Below are 27,857 nucleotides of genomic sequence, written 5' to 3' on the forward strand. Positions count from 1 at the left end.
TGCGCAGAGCCTTGCTGATCACCAACCACTCCACTCTCTTAACCCTCCGAGCCCGCTGCCAGTTGTTGATCGAGTCGATGGGCTTTATTCTCTTATACCATTCAGATCTACGTCCTTTCTCGTGTTCTTTTGGGTGTTTGTATTTCCTTTTCATTCCATCGCATCACCGCCCTTGATCGCTGGTCGACGAAGTAGGATGCTTTTCGCAACTTCACCCACGTAGCCATGGATTCCACACTCATCATCCATTGGCTCTTCAGCTGGCTGGCCCTCCTCATCATGGGCGTGAGGCTTTGGGGGAGGAAATACGTCCGCCAGACCTTCAACACAGGCGACTACCTCACTATGGCGGCCTGCGCCTGCGCCCTTATTCGCCTCGGCATGATTCATGTCGTCCTGACCTGGGGCACGAGCAATATGACGGCCGCGCAGCGCCAGGATCATCACTTTACCCCCAACGAGATCTATCAGCGGGAGATCGGCAGCAAGCTATCCATCGCCAACCGGGTCTTCTACAATTCCTAGTCAGTATACATACATACATCCGACCCGCGGCCTACCTTAAGCGAGGGAGCAGAGTGCCTAGCTAACAGCTGTCTGTACACAAACAGCCTTTGGTTGCAGAAGCTCGTGCTACTGGATCTCTATCGACGCCTTATTCGAGACATGCCCTATGAAAAGTGGCTGATCCGAACCTATCTCCTCGTCTTCTTCGCCACGTACACGATTGTCCAGGTCTTTACATTTAGCGAGTGCAAGCCTTTTCATCTCTACTGGCAGGTTCTCCCTGACCCTGGTATGTCAATTTCTGCTCTCAGTATTTAGTAACATGTGATCTGACTTTCGTCAAGGCCCATGCGCACAAGCTCAGATGCAGCTCATTGTACTCGGCGTCCTCAACATCATAACCGACTTCATGCTGCTCATCATGCCACTCCCCGTCATCTTCAAGCTCAAAGCACCCACGGGACGTAAAGCCCAGCTGGTAGCGCTCTTCACACTTGGTATCTTTATCATCATCATCACCATCATCCGCCTACCGATCAACTCCTCGCACCCATACAGCCAGGTGAACCGCACCACCTGGGCAAGCACCGAGCTCCTGACGGCCGCCATCGTCGTCAACGCGCCGACTCTCTACTCCTTTTGGAATACGAGCCGGCGGAACAAGTCAACGCCCCGAGAGCAGGAGCAGGGCGCTTCAGACAAGGCAAAAGATGGCATTGTTCTGGAGACGATAGGCGGCAGTACCTTTTCTGGTACCGGGGGTGGGAAGCGGAAGCCAAGTGGAGGGATATTGCAGACGAAGGAGGTCATTGTGTCTGAATACAGGCATAGCGGTGAGTATATCAAATTGGCTGATGAGAGAGATCATACGTCGCAAAACTCTGGCGGATAGAAGGAGGGTTTTGGGAGGATGTATTTCTGGGCTGTATTTTCACTTCATATTTGCGCGTCTCTAAGTACTATAGGGCTGGATTTAACGGCTGAATGACATGAAATCACGTATAAGCTCCCCGCAAACGATAAATAAGACTGCTGAATGGTATTTTGTGCACAGACAAGAATGTCTTCACGAAAGAGTTCAACAGATACAGACTCTTAGCCTCTACCGTATCATACCCTCCCCCAAGCCTGCCTCAATGTTTTCTACTCCTCGTATTGCCGCCTTTCCAGCGCAGCTTACCAACCCACTCGGCGAATTTTCGAACCTCCTCCTCCTCCAGTAACAGCTCGACCGTGTAGTAATATCTTGCCAGATCCTCATGATTTCTAAAGCGGTGCACAAATCTGTGACACGCACCGCAAAGCCACGCCACGTTTTGCAGATCCTCCTTGCGGTGCCACCCGCGCTTCACAGCCTTGTCATGCACAAACCGCGGAATGAGGTGATGATAGGACAAGGGGATCCAGGACCGGTCACAGAGCTCGCAGGCGTCTGTGCGAGTGGACGCCGTGGCTGGCGGCGGCTCGATGAGGGTAGTGAGATAGCCTGTGAGAATGGGGACAAGGAAAGCTGCTGGCGTACTGGGCAGATGAGAAGACGCAGTTGGGTCCGCGGCGATGAGGTTATACGTGACGAGCGTCTCGCAGATGGAAGGTGGCAGATCGAGCTGGGACAGGCTGTCATGGGTCAGGGGCAGAGAATACTGCGCCTGCAGCGCCTCCGAGTCCCTCCACGAGCGGTAGTCTAGCTCCTGCAGCTCGTTGGGGAGGTTTTGGAAGATGCCGTCGGCGAGGTAGTCGATGAAGTCGGCGAGCTCCTCGGCGTCCTGGTGCGGATCCGGATCCGGGGCCGAGGCCGAGGCCGGGACGGGAGAGGATGATGATGGTGATGATGATGGTGACGGTACCCGCCCCGCCTTGGCTCGTCGCCGGCGCTTCGGCTCCGCGGCGGGCGGCGGCTGGAGGATCGTTGCGGAGAGACAGTCGCGGAAGAGCGGGTAGTTGAGGCTTTCGGTTTGTTTTGCCTCGTCTGACATTTTTTTGGGGTTTTGTGGATTCTTTGCTGGGATGTGTTTTTCCTCCGTGATCAATCTACTCGGGAGCCGTTCAATTATGCAGCTGATGCTGGGATGATTGACAGGATACTGACGTGATTGGGTGCTCGGTCGCTGGCTGCCGGATTAAGGAAATGCTGGTCTGAGGGGGGGGGAGGCGGGTAATTGTTCTACAGATGAGACTGGATGGATGACTTCATGTGTAATCGTGGGGTAGAGAGAGACTGGGGATTATATAACATGAGCGTGAATTATCGGATGAGGAAGACCTGAAGCCATCTCTCCCTACCTACAGAAATTCCCGTCACTATTCGCATTCTGCGTGCTGTTGTTGCGCTCACCAGCCGAAAACCACAAGCTGGAGCTCAGTTTGCATCCTGTATATGATCCTGCTGCCGCCTGACTCACCGGCGTTCATCTAGTGCGCATCAACATCCTGGCCGCCTGAACAGCTGAGGCCATGGCTCCCACCGTCATTGCATTCGATCTCTACGGAACGATTCTATCCACCGACTCCATCGTCAAAACCCTGGCCGGCATATTCGGAGATGAAAAAGCCAAGACAATTGCGACGCAAGCACGGCGGTACCAGCTGGAGTACTCATGGCGCATAAACAGCATGGGTGAGTCTTTGTCCGAGACATGCATGACCTGGCAGCGCCATCTCCAATATTGAAGTGATACTTACTTACCATCTGATGTCAAACAAAAAAAAGGCATGTATCAGCCGTTCAACGAGTTGACCCGGTGGTCATTCCGGCATGCTGCCGCAGAGATTGGCGAGAAGCTGTCACCGGAGCAAGAGGATTCCGTCATGAGTGCCTACGACGGCCTAGACGCGTTTCCAGAGGTCGAAGCAGCGCTCAGCCTCGTCGCAAAGACGCCAGCAATCGAAGCCTACGTGTTTTCCAACGGCACCGAGCCCATGATTACTTCGTCGCTGAAGACCTCGCCGTCGCTGGCCAGGTCTTCTGGATCCATCTTCCCGGCGTCGCGCATCGTCAGCGTTGATCCCTTGAGGGTGTTTAAGCCAGACCGGCGGACGTATGAGCACTTTGCCAAGGTGGTGAATTTGGAGTCTCGGCCGGACAAGATATGGCTTGTGTCTTCGAACCCTTTTGATGCTGTCGGTGCGAGAGCGGCGGGGTGGAGGAGCGTTTGGGTGAACCGGAATGCCAGCGTGGGCTGGGTCGATGGCTTGAGCGGTGCTGTTGGGCTGCAGCCGACGAAGATTGTGAAGGGAGTGGACGAGGCAGTCGAAGAGATTATCAAGACTGATGTTCAAGGCGAATAATAGGGCTCAGATCGCGCCGAGGGGAGGACAGTCCTCGAAAGTGATGATGCCTCCGCAACTGAAGCACCTACGCAACTTGTCCCGCATTCAAGGTCATACAATCGCAGCAAACAAGTGACTCTTGAGCTGGACGGACATGATTTTTCTGTATTTCCTCCATTGAGCCCGAGTTCACGAGTCTGTCAATAAAGATGTCTGTCTTTGATTTGACTTCTTCGATGGGAGTTCCATACCGTGTGAACTCGAAACCCCACTGGCTTGCACTTGCTTTAATCGAAACGCGACGTAATAATCCATGCTCTTTCAACAGCCGTCTCCATCATAGCTCTGCCATACTTTTCCAGCTCTTTCATCGACACATCAACAGCCTTCCACGTAGATTCGCCAAGTTCTTTCGGCAGGTATCCTTTCAGTTTCTGTTATTTTGCGACTTCACATAATTACGCCCGCGCTCGCGCTCGCAGCCATGGCGTCAAGAGAAGACCACGGCGCCTCTCATAAACATCGAGACCGCAATGGCGACGGTAGGAATCCCCCCCAGCCGGGCCCGCAAGGATAGCAAGTCTTAACAGTCGGCAATTCAGCTTCCCGACGCGACCAGGACGAGAGCCGAGAACGGACAAGACGCCGCGACCGGCGCTCGCGGAGCCCCGATCATTCCTCCAGAAGACCTCGCAGCCGTGAGAGAGACCGAGAAGCGAGACGATACCGTGACCGAAGTCGTGATCGTGACCGTGACCGTGACCGTGACCGTGACCGCGACCGCGACCGCGACCGCAGACACAGACGCTCGCCCGAAGAACCAGATAGCCGGCGCCGCCGACGCCGAGACCCGTCCGACGATGAAGATCCGAAGCGTGGCAGCCGCGCGCTGGCTCGGCATCGCAATAGCCCCCCCTTGAAGAGGTCCGGGCCGCTACCGTCCCAGCAAGAGTCCTTTGCGGTCACCACCACTCAAGGCGGCGGCGGCGGCGGCGGCGGTGAAGACCCCGAAAAGCCAAAGGAGAAGCCCAACATCGGAACCACAGGCCGGTTGGCTGCCCTGTCCAACTCGGTCGCCCAGGCGGACGGCTCGACCATTGTGCTCAAATACCACGAGCCGGCCGAGGCGCGGAAACCACCGCCCCGTGACCAATGGAAGCTCTTTGTGTTCAAGGGCAAGGACATTGTCGACACGGTCGAACTGAGCGCGCGGAGCTGCTGGCTGGTGGGGAGGGAACTGGCCGTTGTCGACCTCGCCGCGGAGCACCCGAGCATCAGCAAGCAGCACGCCGTCATCCAGTTCCGCTACACCGAGAAGAGGAACGAGTTTGGCGACAAGATTGGCAGGGTGAAGCCGTACCTCATCGACCTGGAGAGCGCCAACGGCACCATGCTCAACGATGAAAAGGTGCCCGACAGCAGGTATCTCGAGCTTAGAGACAAGGACATCATCAAGTTTGGGCACAGCACACGGGAATATGTCGTCATGCTTGCTCCTCAGGATTAGAGAAAACTCTGGGGCTAGGATCCCTGGAGACGATTCTACACGGCCAAGGCCGCCAGGGCCAAGCACGGCATTCCCCTGCATTTGAAAACGGACCCTACCGACGTGGGCTTGGTACCAAATGTTCAGGATTATGGCGGCGTGCTTCTCGGATTGAACAACTGCAAACGCCTGCCAGCCCTATCATGCCAGGCGCATTGGCCATCAAGCTCATCCTGTTGGATTGGGGCTGCCAAGCTTGATGAGAACGCATTGTCGCGGGACACTCCCAGTCAGTCTTATCCACGCTTCAGAACAAAGATTGAGCAAAAGCCCAGACAATCCACGAGGTCCAGACCTGCAGATCATTATAGACCGCTCCGCTCTTGTCGTCGCCAAAGGTAGCCGCCGGGCTGCTATCCATCCGACTCGCTGCTGCTTCTCTGCAATGAGAACTGACTCCACACAGGAGGATAATTGATCATTCATGTGTCGTATCTGTAGGCCCGTCTACTGCCGGCTCTGCCCTATTGTTTTTTTTTATTACCGCTACCATGAGTATCGAGATGGGTTACGTGGAAGCATCGCCAGCAGGAGTTTCTGAGATTTTTAGAGTGACAGCTTGGCGTGGCGCTGTTTGACGTTAATAACTCCGAGCACAAGGTGCGCAAGGCAACAGTTGCGCAAGCAAAAGAAATGGTCTGAACGGAAATACATTCTAAGAAAAAACTTATAAGAAAAAGCTGGCTCAATCATGCCCCGTTATCCAATTATCGGCGACTCGTTGAAGTTGTAATTTTTTTTTTTTCTTGATGGAAATGTTTGCTTGTGAAGTGAACTGGATGTACTAGTAGTAGTATTCGTCTCAGAGTACATCTTCACATGCCAAATGTCGACTTTGCCGAATGGCATTCTTCTCTCAGACTTGGCAATCAAGACCAGGGGTGGAGCGGGTCGGCTGCGCGCACGGTGAAGACGATTGAACCAGGTCGTCGGGACCGTTCAAGTCTTGAAGAGGCAGTTGGAAGAGACATTGGCATGTGATGCACAAGGATTCTGAGGTAAAACCGACTTCACTTAGCAAGCACGCATTGAGACCATTCATTCATCCCAGCAAAGAAAGATAAGTCATCAAAGAAAGCAACGCCATGTCTTATTAGGTACCGCATTGTTAACCAAGTCTTCTATTGTGAATGCAAACCAGTCCTCAACGCCGACATACTCGCTCAAATCATAGCCCAAGCACTAAACGTCAATGTCAAATCGAAGAAAAAAAAAAAGCGCCGGATGAAAGCGTTCTTCAAGCAAACCGTCCTCTACTCCACGTCTGGCTGCCAGCTAAAGATGATCTTGTTGAACCTCTCCAGCTGGGCCGGATCCGTGGCCCAAGTGGTCAGCAGTCTGACCACGGCAAACTCGCCGTACTTTTCCCATACATAGAATGAGAACTCCTGCTGGAGAGCCTGGACGAGGGCCAGAGGAAGAATGGCAAAGACCTGGTTCGTCTCCGTCTTGGCGCTGAGCTGGTACCCGGCTCCGGTGATGGACCGGGAGAGTTTCTCGGCCGCCAAGTTGGCCTGCCGGGCAAGCTTAAAGTACAAGCAGTCCTCCTCTCGGAACAGCTCTGCAAACTGCACGCCCATGATGCGGCCCTTGGCCAAGAGGGAGCCACGCTGCTTGACGAAGAACTCAAAGTCCTCGGCCAGCTTGGTGTCCTTGACCACTACGGCCTCGCCCAGGAGAGCGCCGTTCTTGGTGCCGCCGATCCAGAAGATGTCGGTAAGCTCAAGCATATCGCGCAGGGTCATGTCATTGATGCTGGCCGTGAGCGCAGTGCCGATGCGAGCGCCGTCGGCAAACAGCAAAAGGCCGTTGGCTTCGCAGATGCGCTTCAGGGCAGTCAGCTCGGCCTTTGTGTAAATGGTGCCGACCTCGGTGGCGTTGGAGATGTAGACGAGACGGGGCTTTGCCATGTGAGGGAAATGCCAGTTGTCGTCGAGGGCCTTGGTGAGGGTTTCCGGCGTCATCTTGCCGTCCTTGGGGGCGACGTTGATGATCTTGTGGCCGCTGGCCTCGACGGCGCCCGTCTCGCGCGTGACGATGTGGCCGGAGCTGCAGGCAATGACGGCCTCATGGGGGCGAAGACAGGCGGCGATGGAGATTGCATTGGCCGAGGTGCCGCTGGGCACGAAGAAGACGCCGACGTCGTCGCGGCCGAGATGGCGGCGGATCAGCTCGCGGGCCGCCTCGCTGTAAGTGTCGCGGCCGTAGCCCACCTCCTGGGTGTTGTTGCTCAGCAGCAGGGCATTGAGCACGTCGGGGTGGGCGCCCTCGCTGTAGTCGTCGGTGAAGCTGTACTTTGGCTTCGTCGTTGCGGCGCCGGTGGCAGGCATTGTGTGAGTGAGTGATTGCTGGAGATGTCGTTGGGAAGGTGATGGGAGCAGCTTTCGCTGAAGGCAGGATCTGGCGGCGAGTCTCGCTGGAGCGAATTCGAGTGAGGATTGGAATTATCGTCGACGGTGATGTTAGAAGAGAAGAAAACCGCAATTGAGGAGCAACAGTAGTAGATCAGAAGGAGGAGAATGGAGAATGGAGGAAAGAAGCAACGCGAGATGGAGAGCTGCTTCCGTTTTGTCTTACAAGGAGGAAGAACAAGAAGGAACAACGGACGAGAGCACGGAAACTCTTTCCGTACCCTCTCTTCTTCACCAAACTGGGGCAACTACCTTCTAGATTATCTAATAAGAACAGAGCAATTCTATCCTGACAAAGAGGCAGATGATCACAAAAACAGAAAATAAATATGGCCCCAAAGTCAATTCATACTCAAAAGGTCGAATTCCATTACGAAACCCCGAAAGGTCGAGCCCCGAAAAAAAAAAAAGTTCAACTGGGTTCAAGGTTCCTTTTTTTTTTCTGCAACTGCTCCGCCGGCGCCGGCATAACTACCTTAGTTTGCTCGCCTGTGGCGTTTGCCGACGCAGGCCGGCCGTCAGATTGAGGCTTCCCGACCATCGGAAGCGGGATCCCGGGATGCTGTCACAAAATAGAGGAGGAAGAGGAGAAGAGGAGATAGTACTATTGTGATACCTAGTGATAGCGGGATTGTTTAGGGCTGTTGCGTGCTACTACTGTGATGGGGACTGCATCTGCATTGCAGTGATGCTGGTGATGCGGACGGAGGTTCGGACAATGATAGCTTACAATACAGTGCCACAGGACACGGGATACGGGCTGACAAGAGGCTTCAGATCAGTTAAAGTTGGCCCAATCGAAGCATCGGACGAAGGCGTGGACGAGGAAGCTGGAGTAATCACACTTATCACCCCTCATCTCAGCACCGCCAGGGACGCAAGGACCAAGCAGAGAGATAAGACGAGCAGCAGAAGCAAAAGGAAGATGAAGCAGCAGCAGAGGAAGGGCACCACTCTCCCATTAGCGGCCCAGTATCGCCGCTTCCACGGCCCCACGTTGACAGCTAATCAGTCCCATAGTAGTACTACTACTAGTATCCATCCATGGATATCAAAGGAGCCCATCGAAGAAGAAGAAGAAGAGGAGGAGGAGGAGCTTGGGGAGCCAAGGAGGAGGAGGAGAAGCCGCCGCCAGCGAGGGACGCTTCTCGGCCCCGTTTTCCGCATTGAGCCGCAAAGGCTCAAAGGAAGAAGCTCTAGTATTCTATCCTGTGTGTCTCTTTTCATCAAGAGCAGAAAGTTCCATTGTATCAAGAGGGTGATAACACGGCATTCCATCATTATCTCGGCATAGTAGTTCGGTGTGTTGATGGTTTCCCCTCATGCACAAAAGCACACTACCTTACTGGGAATTGTAGGGGCTCTGCAAGCCTAGCAGGCTTACTTAACTAACACTAGGCTTGCAAAAAAAGCTATGCCTTGAACCTCGTGCAAAGGTTGCAGCCTGTACTAGGCTTGCAGAGTGGCCTAGGCTTGCAGAAGATAATGCAGCTTTCTGATTGGCTGGTTTATAAAGAGAAGAGGTACCTAAAAATACTAGTGAAAAGCTGTTACATTACTTATATCTATTCTACCTAACGCCACGCCTCCAGCAGCTAATCCAGCAGCTAATCCAGCAGCCAATCTGACCAATGGCAGCGGCGCTAATAGCAGGTGTGTGTGTGTGTGTGTGTGTGTGTGTGTGTGTGTGTGTGTGTGTGTGTATATATGTATGTAGTAGGGCCTGTAAAGCGGCGCGAATGTTAGTACCTAGTATTACAGAGTGGCTGGATATAAGGCATTGACTGACCTTATGCTATATGCAAGATGATAATAATAATAATAAAGATAATAAAGAAGAGGAAGAGGAAGAGAGAGATTAGGAAAAAAAATATAAAGATAAGGCCTACTAGTGCCTAAGGCTCTAAAAAGATATAAGCAGAAAGTAAGAGAGAGGGCAAGAGCGATATAAGCTTAGTAAAGGGTATGTATCTTACTATAGGTCTTACTATAGTTATAATTTAACTCGCCTACTTTTCTAGTCAGTCGCCTACTTTTAATATATTAAACTAGTAAAATTTACAGGTTACTATATCTTATACCCTATTAATCCTAGTAACAGAGGCTAAACTATAATTAAATCTTATTATCTTACTGCTTTTAAACTAAATTTAACTTTAATTAATAGGTTTTTTATATTTTAATTTATAAATACCTTAAATTATAAAGTAATATTACTATATTTTTTATTACTATAAGCTAAATATTAACTATTTTATTATTATAAATTAGCTTATTATTTAGCCTAGTTAAATAGTTAAATAAATATACCTTTTACTTTCTCTCCTTACTTTTTAAGGCTTACTAGGCTAGCCTTATAAATTTAATAAAAAAAGTATACTTATAAAAAGGGCTTTAAAGTCTCCTTTTATATTTAATTTAGCGCTTTTTAAAGCATATTTAAAAGTATAAAAGTATAAAAAATAAGTATTAATATTTAAAAAAATACTAAAGGGTATTTATAGCTATTAAAAAGATCTTTAATATTATATATAATTTTAAAATTAAAAAGCTTTTAATAAGTAAGTAAAATAAAAATATAATTATATAATAGTATAGCTTATTAAGGTATTAAATTATTATAAATAGCCTTTTAATTAGTAGTAAGATATTATTAAATAACTAGTAGAAGGTATTTTTAAATAACTTGCCTATTAATAATAATATTATAAAAGTAAATAATAAAGCTGCCTTTATTATAAATAGCCTAAATATAAGTTTAAAAGGTATTATTATTTATAAATATTTTAATAAAAAAGTAAAGGATTTAACTTAGCTTATTATTAATAATAAAAAAGCTAATAATTTTAAAGTATTATTAAAAAGCAGTAATAATAATAATACTAGCTAGCTAATTTTATTATTAATATTATTAATACTACTGCTATTAATACTACTATTATTATAGCTAAGGCTATTATTACTATTACTTTTAATACTATAAGCAGCCTTTATTAAATTATTATAGCTAAGGCTATTATAACTAAAGCTATTAATACTACTGCTTTTAATACTATAAGTAATATTTACTAAATTATTATAAGTCTTATTAATACTATTAGTAGCTTTTTAAGTAAATAGTATTATAGCTAAGAAAAAAAAAAGGCAGAGAGGTTAATTAAAATAGCTAATAGCTTTTATTAGCTAGCTATTATAATAATAATATATAACTTATCTTTATAATAAATAAAGTATTATATTACTTATAATTAATAAGCTATTAAAGTAAAAGACTTTAAAAAGGTAATTAAAAATTACTTTTTTTTTTATAAAAAAATAAAGGATATTATTAATTACTTAATTAGTTTATTAAATTTAAAAAAATCTGCTAAATTTATTAATATAAAATTTAATATTATTTTAAAAAGCTAAGGATATATAGTTAAAAATATATTTTTTATTAAATTCTTAATATTTTTATATTTAATTATAAATAGCTTTAAAATATACTATTTAGCTAATAAGTTATTAATTTTCTTATATTATATTTACTATAGCCTTATATTTATATTATAATACTAAATTTAACTAGCTTTAATATTAAATGCCTGCCTTAAGCTTTTTTTTTATATTTTTTTTTTTTTTTTTTATATTATTATTATTATTATTATTATTATTAATTTTATTATCTTCCTTCTTATTATTATTATTATTATTACTAAGGTTAATATCTTTATTATACTTTTTTAAATACTATTAATAATATTTTTAAGCTTATAAAGTAATATGCTTTTTTAAAGCTACTTTATTTAATAGTAGAATAACTTTATTAGTATATTTTAAGGTAGAATTTATAATATTTTATTTAAATTTTATTAAAGTAAGTTACTTTTCCTTATAGTACTGCTTTAAAATCCTTCTCTTAAGCTTAATAAAATTAAATAAACCTATTATTATATATATAATATAAATCTAATTAAGGAATTTATATTTAGCTATATTATAATAAATAATTTTTTACTTTTACTTATATTTTTTAAAAATATACTTAATAATAATCCTCTTTTAAGTATATTATAAGTTAAATAGCTTTTATTAATTTTAAAGTTATTAAAATATTATTTTTTAGTTTTATAAATAATAATATATATTATAGTTATAAAAAGTAATAATACTTTTTTATAGCTTAAAGCTAGTATTATTAAGCTAGTATTTTCCTTTTAATATTAAAAATAATTTAGTTATTATATAATATAAAAAAGTTAAGTTATTAATAAATCCTTTAATACTAGTAAAAATATAATTAAATAGGCTATTAAAAGTAATAATAATAAATATATTTTATATAATATTATTTTTTCTTAATTAGAATTTTTATTACTTTTTAATAAAAATATATACTAAAATTAAGGTTTTATTAATAGCCTTAACTATATTATTAAATATTAGGAATTTAATATTAAGCTTAATAGCTAGTAATAAATATATTACTTTTAGCTATTAAATAAAATTTATATATAACTACTATATAAAATCCTTTAATTTATAAAAAACTTATAATATAATAGCTTAACTTATTTAAAATCTTAATATTATATTTTTTTATAGCTTACTATATATATAAATTTAAAGAAATACTATTACTTTTTACTTTAATAATTATTACTAGTTTTTATAAGTATTAATATTAGTATTAAGCTATTAGTAAAGGTTAAGAAATATAGCCTTTTTTATATAAAAAAGTATAAGGAATTATAAATTTAATAAGCTTATAAGCTATATATAGTATTTCTTTAAGGCTATAAATATACTATATTAGTATATATTAATATTATTTTTATTAATAGTTAATATTAACCCTGCTTTATTAAATAGTAAGTTACTAAGTAAGTTAATAACTTTAATTATTAAAGTAATATATATTAATAAAAAAATAGCTATATTAAAGTTATTCTTAGCCTTTTAATAGTTAATAACTATATTTAATACTAATTAACTAATACTTAATATATTATTAGTAATTAAATTTATAATATTATAAAGCTTTAGCTAATTTTTAATAAAGTAAATAAATAAATTATACCTTATTTAACTAGCTATATAAATAGTTTTTTTTTATATAGTTTATTAAGCTAATTTAGTAAAATTATATTTAATCTTTTAGTAACTATACCTTTTATAAAAGTTTATATAGCCCTTACTAGTATAATATATTACTGCTAGGGTATATATAGGGGTTCTCCTTAATAAGGTATTTTCTACTGCAATTATACTGTAAATCCTTACTAATTTAAGTAAGGTATACCTTTTTATGCAGTCAGGCTAGGCAATAGATAGAGAAGTAGGCGAGTTAAATCACAACCTATAGGAAGCTACATTTGCCTTGCAACCTTAGCGACCTCTATAAGTCTAGAGGCTCCCGCAATCCTAGCAGCTATTCTGCAAGCCTAGCCGTGGTCTTGCAAGTCTAGTGCCCTTACAGGTTTTCCCAGTAAGGTAGTAGAGCAACATAGGTTACGATATGCCCTGAACAAGGGGACATCACCAATAAGACGTCCGCCCGACACCACCATGACAAAAGCCCAACAACGGCATTCGAGCCATGAGTTTTAGTCAAAAGTCTAAGCCTGCAAGGGGGGAAGGGGGCCTAGAATTTCAATTGCCGTACAGTATAGTGATGCTTCATACATATCTACCTGCCCATAGAGGATCACTGTATTGCAACCATATGACACAGACAACGGGGAATATATCAATGACATGCACATACACACAGACACACATGTATGTAAGGTAGCATCACAAGCACTTGGCATGCCGTAAGGAATTGCCTTCTCCTCCGTCTAGACCGAAAGTGAAAGAGACGCAAGACCTCCGCCTTTTAGCCCTTTCCACTTCGTCGTTGTCCCCTGCTGATCATGGGATCTCGCGATATGCAAAGTCAACCTCCGATATCGAAACCGCCGCACGCCGCTGTTTCCCCAACACTTCAGTGCGCAGTGGTGAAAGGGGGAGACGAGGGGTCGATTCGACGAGGTTGAGGCCGGGATTCGACGGCTTTAGCTTGGGCGGCATGGGAGCCTAACGTCTCCCTCAATCTCTTCCATAACATGATCGCCCGCAAATGTAGACAGCGATGGTTTCGCCCAGTGAATATCAAGTCATATCAAAGAAAGTGTCGCTCGCTCAATAAATATCCCTCCCATATCCAAGTCCCTGTAAATCGTCCAAATTTCCAACATCATGGCGCCATCCAAGTCAATCACAGCTCTCCCGCCTCCTCAACAACAATGTCCAACTTGACCCTACCCAGCAGCAAGTCCTCCTCACTCACAGCGCCAGGAACAGTCTCGCGAGAAATGCCCGCCGCATCGTCCACAATGAGCCTCGCCACGTTCATGCCCATCAGGGCGCTCGTCTCCATCGTCGAGATGAAGCTCTCAATGCCCGACGTGTAGTACAGCCCGCGCCCCAGGATGGGATCCTGAAACGTCACCCGCGGGAGCTCAACCGGATACGAGTAGAACCAGTGCGGGTAGTACCACGAGATGGGTTCCACAACGTCGCTCGTCTTGCCGTCTCCGCTCTCGCTCCTGCTCCCTTCCGTCTCGGGAGCCGGACCCGTAAAAGTATCGGGCACCTGGACGCCGAGGAGGTCCGACAGGAACTCTGGAGTCACGGGCTTGGGCGAGAAGATCTTGTACACAAACTCCGCCTTGTCGGTCTTGGGGTTGACTGCCGTCCTGAGCGTGCTGATGGAGTAGAAGCCTGTCTTGCCGACGCCGTCGGCCCCAACCTTTGGCTCCTCATCCTTGGCGAGCGTTGTGTAGACGTTGCTGGGCGCTTTGCTTCCCGGGGGAAGCTTGAAGAAGCCGGGGTGTAGCTTGAAGGGGGAGGCAAAGAGCGTGACGTGGAGCTTGGTGTAGGGAATCTCCTCAATGTTGTGCTTGATGACGCCCTCGCCGGCTTCAATGTTGCTAAATTGCCAGGGAGAGGCGATGATGACATCGTCGAATGTGGTGTCAACAAGCTCCGGCTCAGCAGAGGCTGAGCTTGTAGAAATCTCATACTTGGGGGCGGAAGACGACGACGCCTTGCCTTTGGCGAAGCGGATGGAGGATACGGTGGCGTTGCGTAGGATGGCAGCACCGCTGGTTTTGACCATTTCATCAAATATCTGCCAGTTGCCGCCAGCCACAGACATGGCGCCGTCCGTGGCAAAGGAGACCTAGTGATTTTATCATCTTAGTACACTGGAATTATTCACATGAAGTTGATCCTGAGGATCTGGGGGCTTACCATGGTCTCCAGTCCATGAATATACGCCAGGTTCGAAGCGTAATTCACTCTCGTAGCAGCCTGGATGATGTGCCTCGAAAAGGCTTCATCAATCTAAACACGAGCACCTCGTCAGCTTTCCTCCCTCCCTCCCACAAATCGTCTCCGCTACGATCCTCGCTCACCTTGTGCAGCTTGAGGAACTGCTCCCCCGTCAAGGCCGTCACCCCCAAAAGCTCCAACTCATACGCCCTCGCCGTCAACGACCGAAACGGAAAATACGGCCCCTCGTACAGCTTCAGAAACTTGCCCACCACCTCCTTGACCAGGTTCACCGCGCGATAGGGACTCATCCCGTATCGCCACCACAGCTTGCCCGCGTCCCACCACCAGGCCGTGCCGTCCGTCGTCTCGTAGACGAAGCTGCCGTCGCTGCCGTCCCAGATGGCCGTCACGTCATCCGGGCTGCCGGCCTCGCGGTAGTTGGCCGCCGTCGACAGGTTGAAGTTGCGCGTGCCGTTGTACAGGATGTGGTTGATGGCCACGAAGATGGACGCCCCCAGCTCGATGGGGTGCCGCGCGTCGTCGTAGGCGTTGACCGTCAGCGTACGGCCGCCGATGCGGTCCGTCTTTTCAAAGATTGTAATGTTGACCTTGACGTCGGCCTCGTCTGCGTACTGGCGCAGGTAGTAGGCGGCCGAGGAACCGGCAGCTCCAGCACCTGTGATTATCGCGTCAGTCAAAGGTGTGTGTCATCCATGATGCTCTCTGGGAGCTTGAAGCGAGCATCATCAAGTCCAGAACCAAGTCCCAGCTCACCGATAATCGCAACATTCTTGACTCCCTTGGTCTCCGTCTTCACCTCTGCCTCTGCCACCACCACCTCCCCACCAAGCGCCAACCACGCCACCAACGTCGAGCCCAATTGCAGCCGCATCGCTACCTTGGGCACCCTACTACACAAGCAACACACCAAAGGCTCAAGAGCAGCAGTTCAGAAAGCGAGCGATGACGATTAATGAAATTGCTAACTTCAATATCCCCCTCAGAGCCTTCAAAGAGGGGAAAAGTAAAGAGTTGGACAGGATTCAAAGCAGAACGCAGCCCCTCGGCTCACTAATTTATAACCTCAGCTTCCGGATGATGAAAGCAGAGGCGGCGGTGCTCCGTGCAGCTTGCAGCTTGCAGTGGTCTGATTGCGCAACTCCTCAGAAGTACCTACCTACCTTAAGCAGTGAGACGCGGCATATCACGTGTTTCCCCGACCTCTTGGACAATAGGTACCTCCATCACGATGCAGACGTGCAGCTTTGCAATTGTTTTGCTTCTGCAACATGTTCAATTGGAGCAGCTGCCGTACAAGTCACCCCAGTTAATCCACTGTTGCTGTTTGTTGCTCTCCGCTTGACTGGATTGATGGCGTTGATGGATGACGTACAGTCCGAAGGATTGCAGAACACACGGGCCGCAGACTGGTTCCGTACCAGTCTCACAACATGAAGCTTCATCGCTGCAACAGCTCCCGAATGCGCAATTCTCGTAGTTGAATTCAATGATAGCCAGAAAGTGCTGCCACTCGCGCAAGTGCTAGTACTCAAATGTCTCCATTGGATTTTCAAACGTAAACATACAGGATATCTAGCATCTATATACTCCCTTGACCCAAGCAGCAGGGGGAATTAATGCAACACTCATCAGTACAACCTCTCTGTACTGGATATACACTGGGTAGGTAGTAAATACTAAAACAAGGCTGTGGTACAATCGCGCGCATCGAGGGAATCGTACTGTTTCCCCTTTTCGTTTTGAAAAATAAGTCGTCAACTATGCCCTCCTGACACATACTGGGGTATTCAAGAAAAGAACGTCAAGGGAAATCGTTTCGACATGAAACATCTTTGGGCAATGGTCAGCACTCCACAACCTCCATTGACAGATCTGCCGCCCACAAGATGCTTGCTGGTGCTTTCGTAGCTCTCTTCATATCCACTTCCACCACGCAACAAACGTGCATCTGCTTTTCTTCAACTGCTCTGGTCGAGGCCGCTGTGGTAATCGCTCTCAAAGCCTCCTCCTGCAGTGGCCGCGGAACTCCCTCCGGCAGGGAGCATACCGTCCACATGAGGGCTGGTGCTCCTTCCACCAATAGTCCCTGGCACAGCCTCGGTGCTGCCCCGAGAGTGCAGAATTCGGCCAAGGTTCCGCGGTGGAAGGTCGTCTAGCCCACTGCTGTCTGCCTCGTCGTTCGGCATAGCAACATCATCTTCGGGTTCTTCTCCATCCTCATCGGCGCTCGTGAGGACGCCGTCGGGATAGCCGTCCGATAGATGCGGGTTTGCTCGTCGGCTCATAAACTCTTCCGAAGAGTTAAGCTCATCGTCTCCGTCCGATCCAGATTCGTCCTCGGACCATGAATCCGAACTGAAAGGCGGAAAGAAAATGGCAGGCGGAGGGAGCGGTACGGGTTCCAGGCGCCTGATACGACCCGACAGGTACTCGATCTGGAGCTTCGGTGGTTCATCCTGCATCCGTAGTCGGCGGACGAAAGGACGCGGTGACGATGTGGACATTGTGGCCAACCGGCCTATGATGTTTTCTGTGGCCTCTTCGGACAGCTTCTTCCGCTGGCTCTCGTATGCGTCGAGCTTTGACCGCCTAGTCGTGACCACCACCATGAAGTGATCCTCAGGCAGCACGCCACCCAGGCCACAGGGCTCGAGGGGACGCACTTCGAGTATCTGGGGCGCATCGCTCCAGCAAAGATCCATGTTGAATTCACTCGAATCATCACCAGAGTCCGTCATGAGATCAGGCACGCCGCCTTTCCCATCATCGACCTCCATTTCGGACATGGAGCGAAGATCAAGGTCAGCGTCACTCAATGGCAGCCTGGCGATAGAAGAACCGGATCCGGATCTGAATGGAATCGGGCGGTCAAAATGCGGCGGGGATTCGACCTTGTCTCTGCTGCTCGAGAGCATGTACGTCGTGGGCGATATATCCCCCGGGTCACCCGATAGGTCGGTGCAAAACGGAGCGCCGCTGTAGTAGATGATGGCGCCATCGCGACGGCGTTTGCGGCGGACGGACGTACCCGAGCCGCTCTGGCCCCATCGCGAATCTGCAGCATTGCTCTCCTCGATAGGGCCAAAGGACGACAGAGTGCCATCCTCCATGGAGGATTGCTCGTTGGGCGACTGCTGATGGAGGAACATGGGCTTGTAGTGAAAGCTCTCGGTTGATGCTGAAACTTGTGGCCCATAGTTGGACAGGTGGTTTGTCGGGCTCCAGGAGTCACCCGTTGAGCGACCCGTCTTCTGTCTCTTGCGACGCTCCTTCTTTGTGATTTCCGTTTCGTCCGTCTCCGGGCTCCGTTGCGAGTGGTCGCCCGAGCTGTCGCTGCTGAACTTGGTGCCGTCTGTACCACCACGCCATCGAATTTTTCGACCGTCTGGCGAAAGCTGAAATTTGGCACTCAGGTCGGCGACGGCTTTGCGCACAAAGTCCGGGGTGACATTCATGATGTGTAGTTGCGCCATGTTGCAGAGGAGATTTAGATACACCCACCCATCTTCGTCAATGTGAACGTCGTCATAGGTCCGTTCTGGCGGATTGGGTAGCAGCTCCGGAGGGACAAGACCCAAGTGTCGAATGTACTCCATGTTTTCGGAAGGAATCTGGACGCGATCGGGATCAAGGTCCCTAGGCCTCGTGGGCCGCTGCTCGGGAGGCGGTGGCATTGGGGGGGAAGGGTTTGTGCCTGAACCGCTGTTACCGTTGCCGTGGGCGGTACCGCTGCCGCTACCGGTCCCCCCAGGTTCGGTTTGATCTTCATTCGAGTTGGATGCCGAGCCCATGTCCTGCGATCTGCTCTTCTTTTCCCCTTGACCGGAGTGTTGTTCCGCGGCAGAGAATCGAGCTTCGCGCACAGGTTCCAGGGGAGGCTTCATGTTAGAGCTACCATGAGTGCTAAGCTTGGGCGTCGGTATTTGCACCAGAGATGAGCGCCGGGGAGAAGCATGGCCCGGAGTTGCCTGAGCTGGGGGCGGGGCGGATCCGGGAGGTGGTTCGCCAGTTTGATTCTTTCTCGAATGCTTGCCGGAAATCTTACCCGTAAATATCTGCTCAAGGCGTCGGACCACGAGCTTCTTCTTTTCCTTCTCCGTCATGGGAACAAGCCGGGGATACAGTCCCTCGGGAATCTCGCGCAAGTAGTTCTCGACTTTCTGGTCGTTCGTCCTAAACCGCGAGCCCCCTTGTGGCCTGTTCAGCGAGGTCCCGGAGGAGCCCGCCCCGGTGGACATGGAGGCATAGGCTGAATCGACGGGTCGCGTATTGGACCCGGACGATGACGAGGCATGCTTAGACTGCGACAGGGAGTTCGAGCCCGAGTACATGCGCTCGCGCGTGGCATGCCTGGAAGACGACTTGTTGCGCTGGGACGAGGTGGTCTCCGGAGAATCTCCCGATAGACCCGCTGCGAAATCCCGAAGCGTAGCCTCCAATTCGCGTTTCTTCCTCTTCGGCAAGCCATGCATCTTGATTTCAAAGAGCTTGTCTTTACGAAGCATATCCGGGCCACGCTGCTTGTAGCGCTTCAGTTCTTCCTTGAGCTTCTGAATCTCAACAGTGAGATCGTCAATGACGCTTCGGTAGTCATCGGCGCTGCTGCTGCGGGCATTGGACAGGTTTCGGGGCACGGGTGGTGGGGATTGGCCTGGCTTTTCTTCATTCGAAGAATCGGATTCCTTCTGGAAAAAGGGCGGCTCCACTGTGTCGAGAAACATGAGTAACTACTCTATCAGCGTGTCATCCCACAAACACACACTTACCATCCATGGTGTTGTTGTCAAAGGTAGCTGTTGGGTTTTGGTTGGACTGGTCGAACCAATTGTTGGCGTCGCTCTGGCCGGTCTCGTGGCTCTCCCCCGATGAGGCTCGACGGGGTGACGAGGTGTCCTGCTTGGTCTGTTTCGGCGGAGCCGAGCCACGACTCGCCCTTAGGGAAGCATCGCGAGCGAGCTGATGGTGTCGTAACGTAATTGAGTTTTCCGGCGATGTTCGTCGGGGAAGAGGGTGGCCGGTCGACGATAGGAGTGGTTCTTGAGATTTGCCCTTTTTCGGCTGCATTGTTGTCAAGTTGGAGAGCACACACAGGATCTGGCGACTGTTGTGATCAGTCTAGTCAAAGAACCATTCTCCGGTTGCCGAGCAAGAGACTCTTGGCTCAAAGTAGGCGGTTAGGGCGTTTATTTCTTCAAGGGTCCCAAGTAGGTGAAGCAACGGAGCTTGTGACGTAGCCACGCAGCAGCACTCCGTCAGTCGCCTTATCGTGTACTGTAAAGGCACTGTCAATAGGTTAATACTCGTGCAGGCCGAGTGCCTATGACAGCAGATTTGGCTATTACTGGGACCTTGTGTCAAGGCCAGTTGTGTCGGGCAACAAGAAGTGGCGTGTTATTGCCGGGGCACCGTAGGCGATCGAGATCGATCGAACGGCATAAGCAAGAGAGGGTCGCAACAACTTCGGGCAACTGACCTCAGAAACAAAATGAGCTTTGGTAGAAAACCCAGGGATGCGCAATGAGGAGGAAGAGTCGCTTATTGCGCCAAGAGATGAAAATGAGTAAAGGGGCTTGAAGCAGAAAGATGAGGAGAAGAAAATGTCGGCTCTATCCAAAATTCGTGTACGGATGGAAATCCAGCGAAAAAGGCGAAGCTTCGAGGCTTGAGTATGTGGCAAGATACGAATGCGTGACAAAACTCTGGTTGAATCAGAACCAAGCCGCCGATTGCTGTCGCCTTGGATCCTGTCGGTGGCCGGAGATCGTGTACACCAGCGGATTGGATGATAAAGTCAAGTTTGCGTGATTGATGAACCGGCTCAATCCAGCTCTTTGCAGCTATTTGCGTCGCCAATCCGTGGTACAACTGGGTTGACAGGCGAGAGTGCGGGTTCGGAACCGGCTCCGCCAGTCGGGCAGCCTCTCTCTGTTGAAATCCGTGGAAATGCGACTGCCAGAAAGGCCTGTGCGTTGGGCTCACGTCTGCTGAGCTCGGTCGGGGCGATGATGATGTTGTCGCCGGATAGATATTCAGCGAGGAGGAGCGTAGAAGCGAAGGGAAGAGGGATGATGAAAGCAAGGTAGCAGCAGTAAGTGGTTCGAGGTATGGTTGAGGGAAGAAGTGGTTCGAAAACGGCCCCGTAGGGTATCGACGGGGCCAGGCGATGTATGCACTGTACAGATATGATTTGAGGTTTGATCGCCGTGGTGAGGCTGTGGATGAGGAAGAGGGAGGAAAGGGGAGGGGCGTGTGCGTGTGCGTGGCAGCCGGTGCAGTACGAGTACTGTGCCTAGAACCTAGTACCTAGGCGAGGGGGGTAGCAGGCCAAAAAGGAACTGCAAGGAAAAATTTTGAGGGCTCGACGATGTACATACATATGCTATCAACTCCCCAGGCCAGCCCTACTGCAGTGGCGCTCGCAGGGTCGACGGGAGGCAAATGCGAGGTGCGAGTTACCAGAGGGGGTAAAGTTGGGGTGGAGGAGACTTTGCTGGTTCTGTCCGCTGTCAACGGCGAGGATGGAAGAAAAAGAAAATTGTAACGACGTGTTGGGTGGCGAGCCGCCGTCGGTGCGGGCTGATGGCGCGGCGAGGCTTCGATTCGCTCGCCGGGACGCAGAGCGTTGGGATCGGTGCAATAGCAGCAGCATCAAGGCACACCACGCAAATCAGGGTCTTGCTCACTACAGCATCTGCTCCGTCACTCCCAGAGGGGCGTGTCACTAGCGAGAAGCTTGCATTGCGTCCCGGTGCACGGTGCAGAGCTGGGAAACGGCATATGTACGCAGTATGGTGTGGTTTCGTTCCTTGTCCACAGGCCCTTTTTCTGTCGCTTCTGCAGCCTCGCGCTGGTGATGGAAGCCGCGTCGGAGCTTGAACCCTGGACGATTGAACCACTGGGCTAGGTACCTACAGTAGTAGGTTAAGGTAGGTACCGTGTAGTGCTATAAACTTAGCCCGTACCTTTTGTATTTGTAGCTGGAGCTGTACTCGTAGCGGCCCTGCCTGCTAGGTACTACCACTGGAAAGCAGGTAAACCGAAGAAGATCAACCGGAAGATGTCTGGTGATTCCGTCTGGGTGATTCCTGTAGCAGCCCATCCGCCATCCACAGCACCTCAAGAACGAGTCAACTGCAGTCATAGTCTGATGCTCTCAATCAGCAGCGGTACTGTCGTCTGTCTGTATTGCCTACTACTACCTAGTAGTAGGTAAGGTGCCTAGGTAGTCACGCCAGTCACAGTAGAGAACAGGTGCTGGACGGTGGGTTCCGACGTCCTCTCTTCGCTTCCAGCCTCTCTCTCTCTCTCTTGTCTCTCTCCTCGTGCCCGCCTAATAATAATCCCTGTGCCTTTTCCGGCAGCGTGTCAAATTCGCGAGTTCCTTGGCCTGCCGCTCCTCCACTGGTGGGACGCCCATCCATGGCCAACCGCCGGCTTGCGGGGACGCAGGTCGCAAGGCTTGGAGGGTGTAGATCTTGGTTTTTGGCTGGCATCGAACAGACCGTTTCCTGGGGTCAGCCCTCGGAGCTAACTTGTTCCGAGACGCGGTACTGCACCGAACAGCCATTACGAGTACCTGAGCTTCCCGTTATTGCTGCAACAAGTCCTCCGTACAGGCTGAACTCTTCTTCTCGCTGCCAGCCAGCTCCTCCGCTCTTCTCTATGCTCATGCAGCCATCGCCGCCAGAGTCACCGCCAGCCTCCTCGCAATATGTAATATATCGAGCACGGCCGCATGGGCTAGCAAACATGGCTGCTCATGCAGAATACTACTCGTATTACAGGTACTTGTTCCAGCCATGCGGTCCAGAGCCCTCCAGTCGCTAGCGAGCCAAGCGCTCATCGAGATGCATCGCTCTCCCGCGGTCGGAACCCTTGACTGGTCCATCCACCAGCACCTCAGCCAGGAAGCCAGTCTCGCCAACGGGCTACATTTGTGGCGCCACTATGACGTCTCCCGCCAGACAAAGTCTCTTGTCTAGAACCTATGGTTGCTGCGCTGCAAGGGTTGTCCATGGGTCTGGACGGGCCTGTCTCGCAACGCAAGGTGATGGTGGTGTGGGTGGTCCTGGCGCTCCGTCGACGGCGCCCGGTGCCAATCTTGTGCTAAGGCAGTGCGGTTCCATGCCTCTCCATCGTGGTCCTCACGGGCGCTGCCTCCGACCCAGCTGTTGACGGCAGAGTACAAACGAGTAAGGTAGGGACTGCTGCGCGGCATGGCACGGCAGGGCATGGGGCTCACCAGCTTCAAGCGACGAGTCGTGCTCAACATCCTCAATTCCCCTCTGGCCACTTCCAGCCTTGGCTTCGCACAAATACTCGCCAAGGGAGCAATGCTCGTCCAGTGCTCATCCGCATCCTCAACGACGGTAATGAGAGAGACGCTCTTCGCACGGAGACCCTTATCGGTGGTTCTCACCCTTGAGCGCACGCATGCATGATGAGCGCGCCCGCAGCGGCATGGATCGGCCTCGTCCCTGGAGGAAGCGCACCTCACGGGCTGCCAAAACTCCACCGCTTCCCCTGTCCACAGCAAGTTTGCTGCCGCGTTTAGGCCACAATGACGCGGGACCGTCGCCTCGCCATCCGTCGAAGCGCTTCCACTTGCTGGAGCCAGAGGCGGCGGATCACGTGGCGGCATCGCCGACATACGGCCCCGCTGACCAACTCGCAGTCAGACGCGCCGGCGCCGAGAATGGGCTCCGCTTTGGCAGCCCGGAATGCCCTCAGACGACGGAAAGTTGGCAAGATGGCAGGATAATGGTCGAATGAGGCGAAGCCCCTGTGAATCCTGTTGCCATCCACTATCGCATCTCCATCCTCTCCATCTGCTCAACTTGCGTCCTCCTTCTTCTCGAAACAGACAAGCGGGCCCCCCCTGCGCCCAGGGTCCAAGGGCAGCAGCAGGTTCTCCGCAAAGGCCTCCCTCTCCCCATCTCAACAGCTCTCACACATGGAATACACGCGGTGCCACAGTCGCGGTATCGTGTCTCTGTCGCACAGGCAGTGCTTCTCTAGAGGCCACGCCTTAGGACAGGACCGCCCTTCGATCTGAGCTAGCGGTGCAGTTCGTCAAGATCGAAGGGCGGCCGTCCAGATCTAAGACATGTCGCGGCTGGCGAAATTAGTCGAGACACACAATAGTCGCATCCTCACGCGTCGGTCAGGGCCCCCAGGAACCGCCCCGATTCGTCAAGAGGTTTGCGTCCAGCGGTCCTCCTCAGAACAGGGGAAAAGCTTCGCCATGGGATGGAGCGGCGCTATTGCAATACGATTACTATTCTGGAATATCGCAAACTCCACGCGGACAAACTTCGTGATTTCGCATTCTGGCATTTCTGTTCCCGCTGCCTGTTTGCTCGCCACCGGGCCCTTGTTTGCCACCTCTTTTGACATGGCAGGACCCTGATTGACCTTGCACCAGACGATCGTCGACACGCCGCCACCCGTCACCCGGATCATTGGGAAGAAGACAGATCTGGGACGATGGCGGCAATCTCAAGAAGAAAAGCTTAGCTGGACCACTTTACAAAGCTTTGTTCCCATCGCCAGAAGAGTTGGTCATCTCTCTCCCTCGCTTCACCCCCACGCTACTGTACGAATATGTACTGTCCGCCCACCCTTTGTTGGTACATACAGTAGCTGCAGGACGGGCAGTCTATCCAGCCTCAGGCATGATCTTCCTGGGCAGCTTCCGTCTCCACAAGAGGGAGGCTATTCCCATCTTGTTCCTCGACGCCCAGAGGTGCTTTTCCACACTCCCTTGGGGATCGCCGGAGGAAATGCTCCTGGAGGCAATCACGACAAGCTGGTGCATGCAGCAAAGCTTCTCTTCCCAAGGGTCCAAGGGTCCAATCCGAGATGCCACATGGACAAGGTAAGTCACATGCTCAGCATATGATAGGGCTGAGATGCATGGCACCAGGAACAGACACGGCTAGGTATGTACTTGTGTGTGTATGCCCAGCTGTCGCTGCCTTACTATACCTTGTCATCTTACGACAATCACCCGCAGCAGAAACCCCGGGGCCCATGTCAGTACAACACAGTACAGCACCGCCACACATGAAACTTGATAGTGATATTCTCTGATTTGATGCTTCTGTTTCTATCCTAATATATGCAGCCTGCCCATCTTATTCTATTCGTATCCTCTTTTCAATCATGCCCGCGTAGTCTCTGTATCTGTCAAGTCTTCTTGCTGTAGTCGTCTCTTCCTTTGCTTCATCCGCCTCGTGTCATCGTCATAAAAGTAGGTAAGCTCATAACATGCTTACTCCTCAGCGCTCCTCTTGAGGTTCTTCTCAAGGAGCGACTCGCCCGTCATGTCCTCAGGCTGGGGCAGCCCCATGGCGGCCAGAATGGTAGGGGCGACGTCGCCCAGGACACCGCCCTGCTTCTTGAGGCTCCAGCCCTCGGGGGCATTGGCCATGATGAAGGGCACCTTGTTGGTGGTGTGGCTGGTCTTGGGCTTTCCGTCAGGGAACTTCATCTCCTCCGCGTTGCCGTGGTCGGCAGTGATGAAGAGGATGTAGCCCTCCTTCTTGCAGGCTTCGAGAATCTTTCCGATAGCCTTGTCGGTGGCGGCACAGCCGACGATGGCGGCCTCGTAGACACCGGTGTGGCCCACCATGTCCGGGGGAGCAAAGTTGTTCATGACAAAGGGGAACCTCTGCTCCCCAAGGCGCTTGACAACCTGGTCGGCAACCCCGTCCGCAGACATCTCGGGAGCCTGGTCGTAGGTCGCAACCGACTTGTTGGAAGGCACAAGGTCCTGGTCCTGGTCGCGGGTCTCGAGGGGGAAGACCTTCTCGACACCGCCGTTGAAGAAGAAGGTGACGTGGGCGTACTTCTCCGTCTCGGCGATGTGCACCTGCTCCACGCCCTGCTTTCCGAGCCACTCGGCCAGGACATTGTCCATCTTCTGGGGCTCAAAGGCGACGTCGAAGGGGTAGTCCGTCTTGTAGCGGGTCATGGTCACGAGCTTCTTGATCTTGGGGTAGGGGAAGTCGGGCAGGACAGATCGATCGACATCACCGAGCAGCTGGGTGATTTGACGTGCGCGATCGGATCGGTAGTTGAAGAAGAAGACGGTGTCGTCGTCTGTTCCTCAAGTGTCAGCCCTTCTCTCCGGAAAGACAAGTATTTATAACAGTGGCAGACTTACCCTTGATGCGGCTCTCGTCACCACCGACGATGATGGGAGTGAGGAACTCATCCCTGTTGTTGTTGCCGTCCGTCTCGTATCGTGCCTTGACAGTAGCGACGGGGTCTTCGCTGGCCTCGCCCTCGCCCAGAACGAGGCCCTTGAGAGCGACCTCGACGCGCTCCCATCGCTTATCGCGGTCCATGGCGTAGTATCGGCCAACAACGGTGGCAATCTGGCCAAGGCCAAGCTCCTTGATGAAGTCGACCAGCTCCTGCATGTAACCGGCACCGGACTTGGGGTCGGTATCACGGCCGTCGCCGAAGAAGTGGATGAAGACCTTGGGGACATTGTACTTCTTGGCGGCCTTGAGGAGGGCGTACAGGTGCTCCTGCTTCGAGTGCTGTGCAGCGTGTTAGTATGTTCCGAGGCTGTCCGTCACGAGTTGTTCGAGTTGTAGAGCCAACTTACAACACCGCCGTGGGAAACCAGGCCGCAGAGGTGCAGGCGTCCGTTGCCGCTAGCCGCGCCCTCAAAGGTCTTCTTGATCGTCTCGTTGGAGTCGAACTCGCCCTTCTTGATTGACTGGTCGATGCGGACGACGTCCTGCCAGACGACGCGGCCGGCGCCAATGTTCAGGTGGCCGACCTCGGAGTTGCCCATCAGGCCCTCGGGCAGTCCCACCGCCAGCGACGAGGCCTCGAGCTCGGTGAAGCCCGTCTCGCTCTTGGAGAGCTCGTCCATGACGGGGGTCTCGGCGGCCGCAATGGCGTCGCCATCCTTGGGGCTCTCGTCGGACGGGATGCCCCAGCCATCAATGACGACTATGGGAGCGCAACAGCGCAAGAGTTAGCCACCCAAGCTCGAGATAGATCAGGACGAAGCAGCAGGTGAGGATGTAATCTGGGCGACCGGGCGACGAGCCACTGCGGAGTGCTGCAGGCGCCGAGTTGACACGCCGCAGGCTGGGGCGCACAACTGGCTGATGGAAGCCAAGGGCATGGCTGGGCAATGGCTTGTGCTGAGGCTGGGGTCGTCGAGATGGAGAAGAGGGCAGAGATGGAGGAGATGGAGGAGGAGACGTACTGAGGCAGGCCTTTTGCTCTGTCTTCGACATGGTCAGGGCAAGATCAACTAGGATTTAATCTCAATCAATTGTCTGAATCGGTAGGATGAGAAGCGAGTCGTAGAGAAGAGGAGGCTGTTTAGGTGCGTGATTTGAGGGGAGAGACGAGGTCAATCTTTTTGACGCGGCAGAAACCTGGAAAACATCCCACCTGGACTAAGAGTCTTCGGATGGTGGGGTTGATGGTTGATAGGCTGCGAGCCGCTATCGATGTCATTGCTCACTCACTCAAATCACCACCCAACTTCTGCAGCGATAACAGGAAGCAACAGCTCCTATCTACTGTAGTAGTACCTATTACTACAGCACGGTTACGCTAAGACAAGGCCCTCCCGTGCATCGGCCCGTTTTGCTCCTTTGGCCGCTTTTCTCTTAGGCAGGCCAATTGCTTGTCCTGTGCCGTTGCTTTGCTTTGTTTTGCTTTGCTTTCCATCGACTCTCCTTCGTCAACCCGCTTTCGGAGCATTAGAGTAAAACTCGTCCAGAGCCAATCAATCAGCCGGGGCACGCCGTTCCCAGCCTTGCCAG

The 27,857-nt window shown here is 50.3% G+C and overlaps 8 protein-coding genes across 8 annotated transcripts; 3 read left to right on the plus strand and 5 right to left on the minus strand.

The window, feature by feature from the left end:
• Positions 1-225: 225 nt before the first annotated feature.
• On the plus strand, positions 226-1,399 carry TRIREDRAFT_107042 (PTH11-type GPCR protein; the record flags this gene model as incomplete). The annotated part of the gene is made up of 3 exons (XM_006964938.1): positions 226-524; positions 612-796; positions 852-1,399. The coding sequence occupies 3 exons, from the start codon at positions 226-228 to the stop codon at positions 1,397-1,399; spliced, it is 1,032 nt and encodes a 343-aa protein (XP_006965000.1).
• A 241-nt stretch (positions 1,400-1,640) lies between these two features.
• On the minus strand, positions 1,641-2,483 carry TRIREDRAFT_61164 (uncharacterized protein; the record flags this gene model as incomplete). The annotated part of the gene is made up of 1 exon (XM_006965100.1): positions 1,641-2,483. The coding sequence occupies one exon, from the start codon at positions 2,481-2,483 to the stop codon at positions 1,641-1,643; it is 843 nt and encodes a 280-aa protein (XP_006965162.1).
• A 478-nt stretch (positions 2,484-2,961) lies between these two features.
• On the plus strand, positions 2,962-3,795 carry TRIREDRAFT_61383 (uncharacterized protein; the record flags this gene model as incomplete). Its single annotated transcript, XM_006964939.1, has 2 exons — positions 2,962-3,124; positions 3,218-3,795. 2 exons carry the CDS (start codon positions 2,962-2,964, stop codon positions 3,793-3,795), a joined length of 741 nt encoding a protein of 246 aa, XP_006965001.1.
• A 466-nt stretch (positions 3,796-4,261) lies between these two features.
• On the plus strand, positions 4,262-5,284 carry TRIREDRAFT_107045 (uncharacterized protein; the record flags this gene model as incomplete). The annotated part of the gene is made up of 2 exons (XM_006964940.1): positions 4,262-4,319; positions 4,380-5,284. 2 exons carry the CDS (start codon positions 4,262-4,264, stop codon positions 5,282-5,284), a joined length of 963 nt encoding a protein of 320 aa, XP_006965002.1.
• A 1,136-nt stretch (positions 5,285-6,420) lies between these two features.
• TRIREDRAFT_77647 (uncharacterized protein) lies at positions 6,421-7,653 on the minus strand (the record flags this gene model as incomplete). Its single annotated transcript, XM_006965101.1, has 1 exon — positions 6,421-7,653. The coding sequence occupies one exon, from the start codon at positions 7,651-7,653 to the stop codon at positions 6,577-6,579; it is 1,077 nt and encodes a 358-aa protein (XP_006965163.1). The 3' UTR covers positions 6,421-6,576.
• A 6,271-nt stretch (positions 7,654-13,924) lies between these two features.
• On the minus strand, positions 13,925-16,091 carry TRIREDRAFT_47814 (uncharacterized protein). Its single transcript, XM_006964821.1, has 5 exons — positions 15,811-16,091; positions 15,177-15,712; positions 15,013-15,105; positions 14,335-14,941; positions 13,925-14,292 (listed from the first exon to the last, which is right to left on the minus strand). The coding sequence occupies exons 1-5, from the start codon at positions 15,926-15,928 to the stop codon at positions 13,976-13,978; spliced, it is 1,671 nt and encodes a 556-aa protein (XP_006964883.1). The 5' UTR covers positions 15,929-16,091; the 3' UTR covers positions 13,925-13,975.
• A 526-nt stretch (positions 16,092-16,617) lies between these two features.
• TRIREDRAFT_121670 (frequency clock protein) lies at positions 16,618-20,121 on the minus strand (the record flags this gene model as incomplete). The annotated part of the gene is made up of 2 exons (XM_006965102.1): positions 16,618-19,762; positions 19,824-20,121. 2 exons carry the CDS (start codon positions 20,119-20,121, stop codon positions 17,016-17,018), a joined length of 3,045 nt encoding a protein of 1,014 aa, XP_006965164.1. The 3' UTR covers positions 16,618-17,015.
• A 5,012-nt stretch (positions 20,122-25,133) lies between these two features.
• TRIREDRAFT_77656 (phosphoglycerate mutase) lies at positions 25,134-27,320 on the minus strand (the record flags this gene model as incomplete). The annotated part of the gene is made up of 4 exons (XM_006965103.1): positions 25,134-26,166; positions 26,225-26,606; positions 26,675-27,027; positions 27,290-27,320. The coding sequence occupies 4 exons, from the start codon at positions 27,318-27,320 to the stop codon at positions 25,331-25,333; spliced, it is 1,602 nt and encodes a 533-aa protein (XP_006965165.1). The 3' UTR covers positions 25,134-25,330.
• Between the last annotated feature and the right edge of the window lie 537 nt (positions 27,321-27,857).

The sequence above is a fragment of the Trichoderma reesei genome, assembly GCF_000167675.1.
Source record: "Trichoderma reesei QM6a unplaced genomic scaffold TRIREscaffold_8, whole genome shotgun sequence".
NCBI classification, from domain to species: domain Eukaryota; kingdom Fungi; phylum Ascomycota; class Sordariomycetes; order Hypocreales; family Hypocreaceae; genus Trichoderma; species Trichoderma reesei.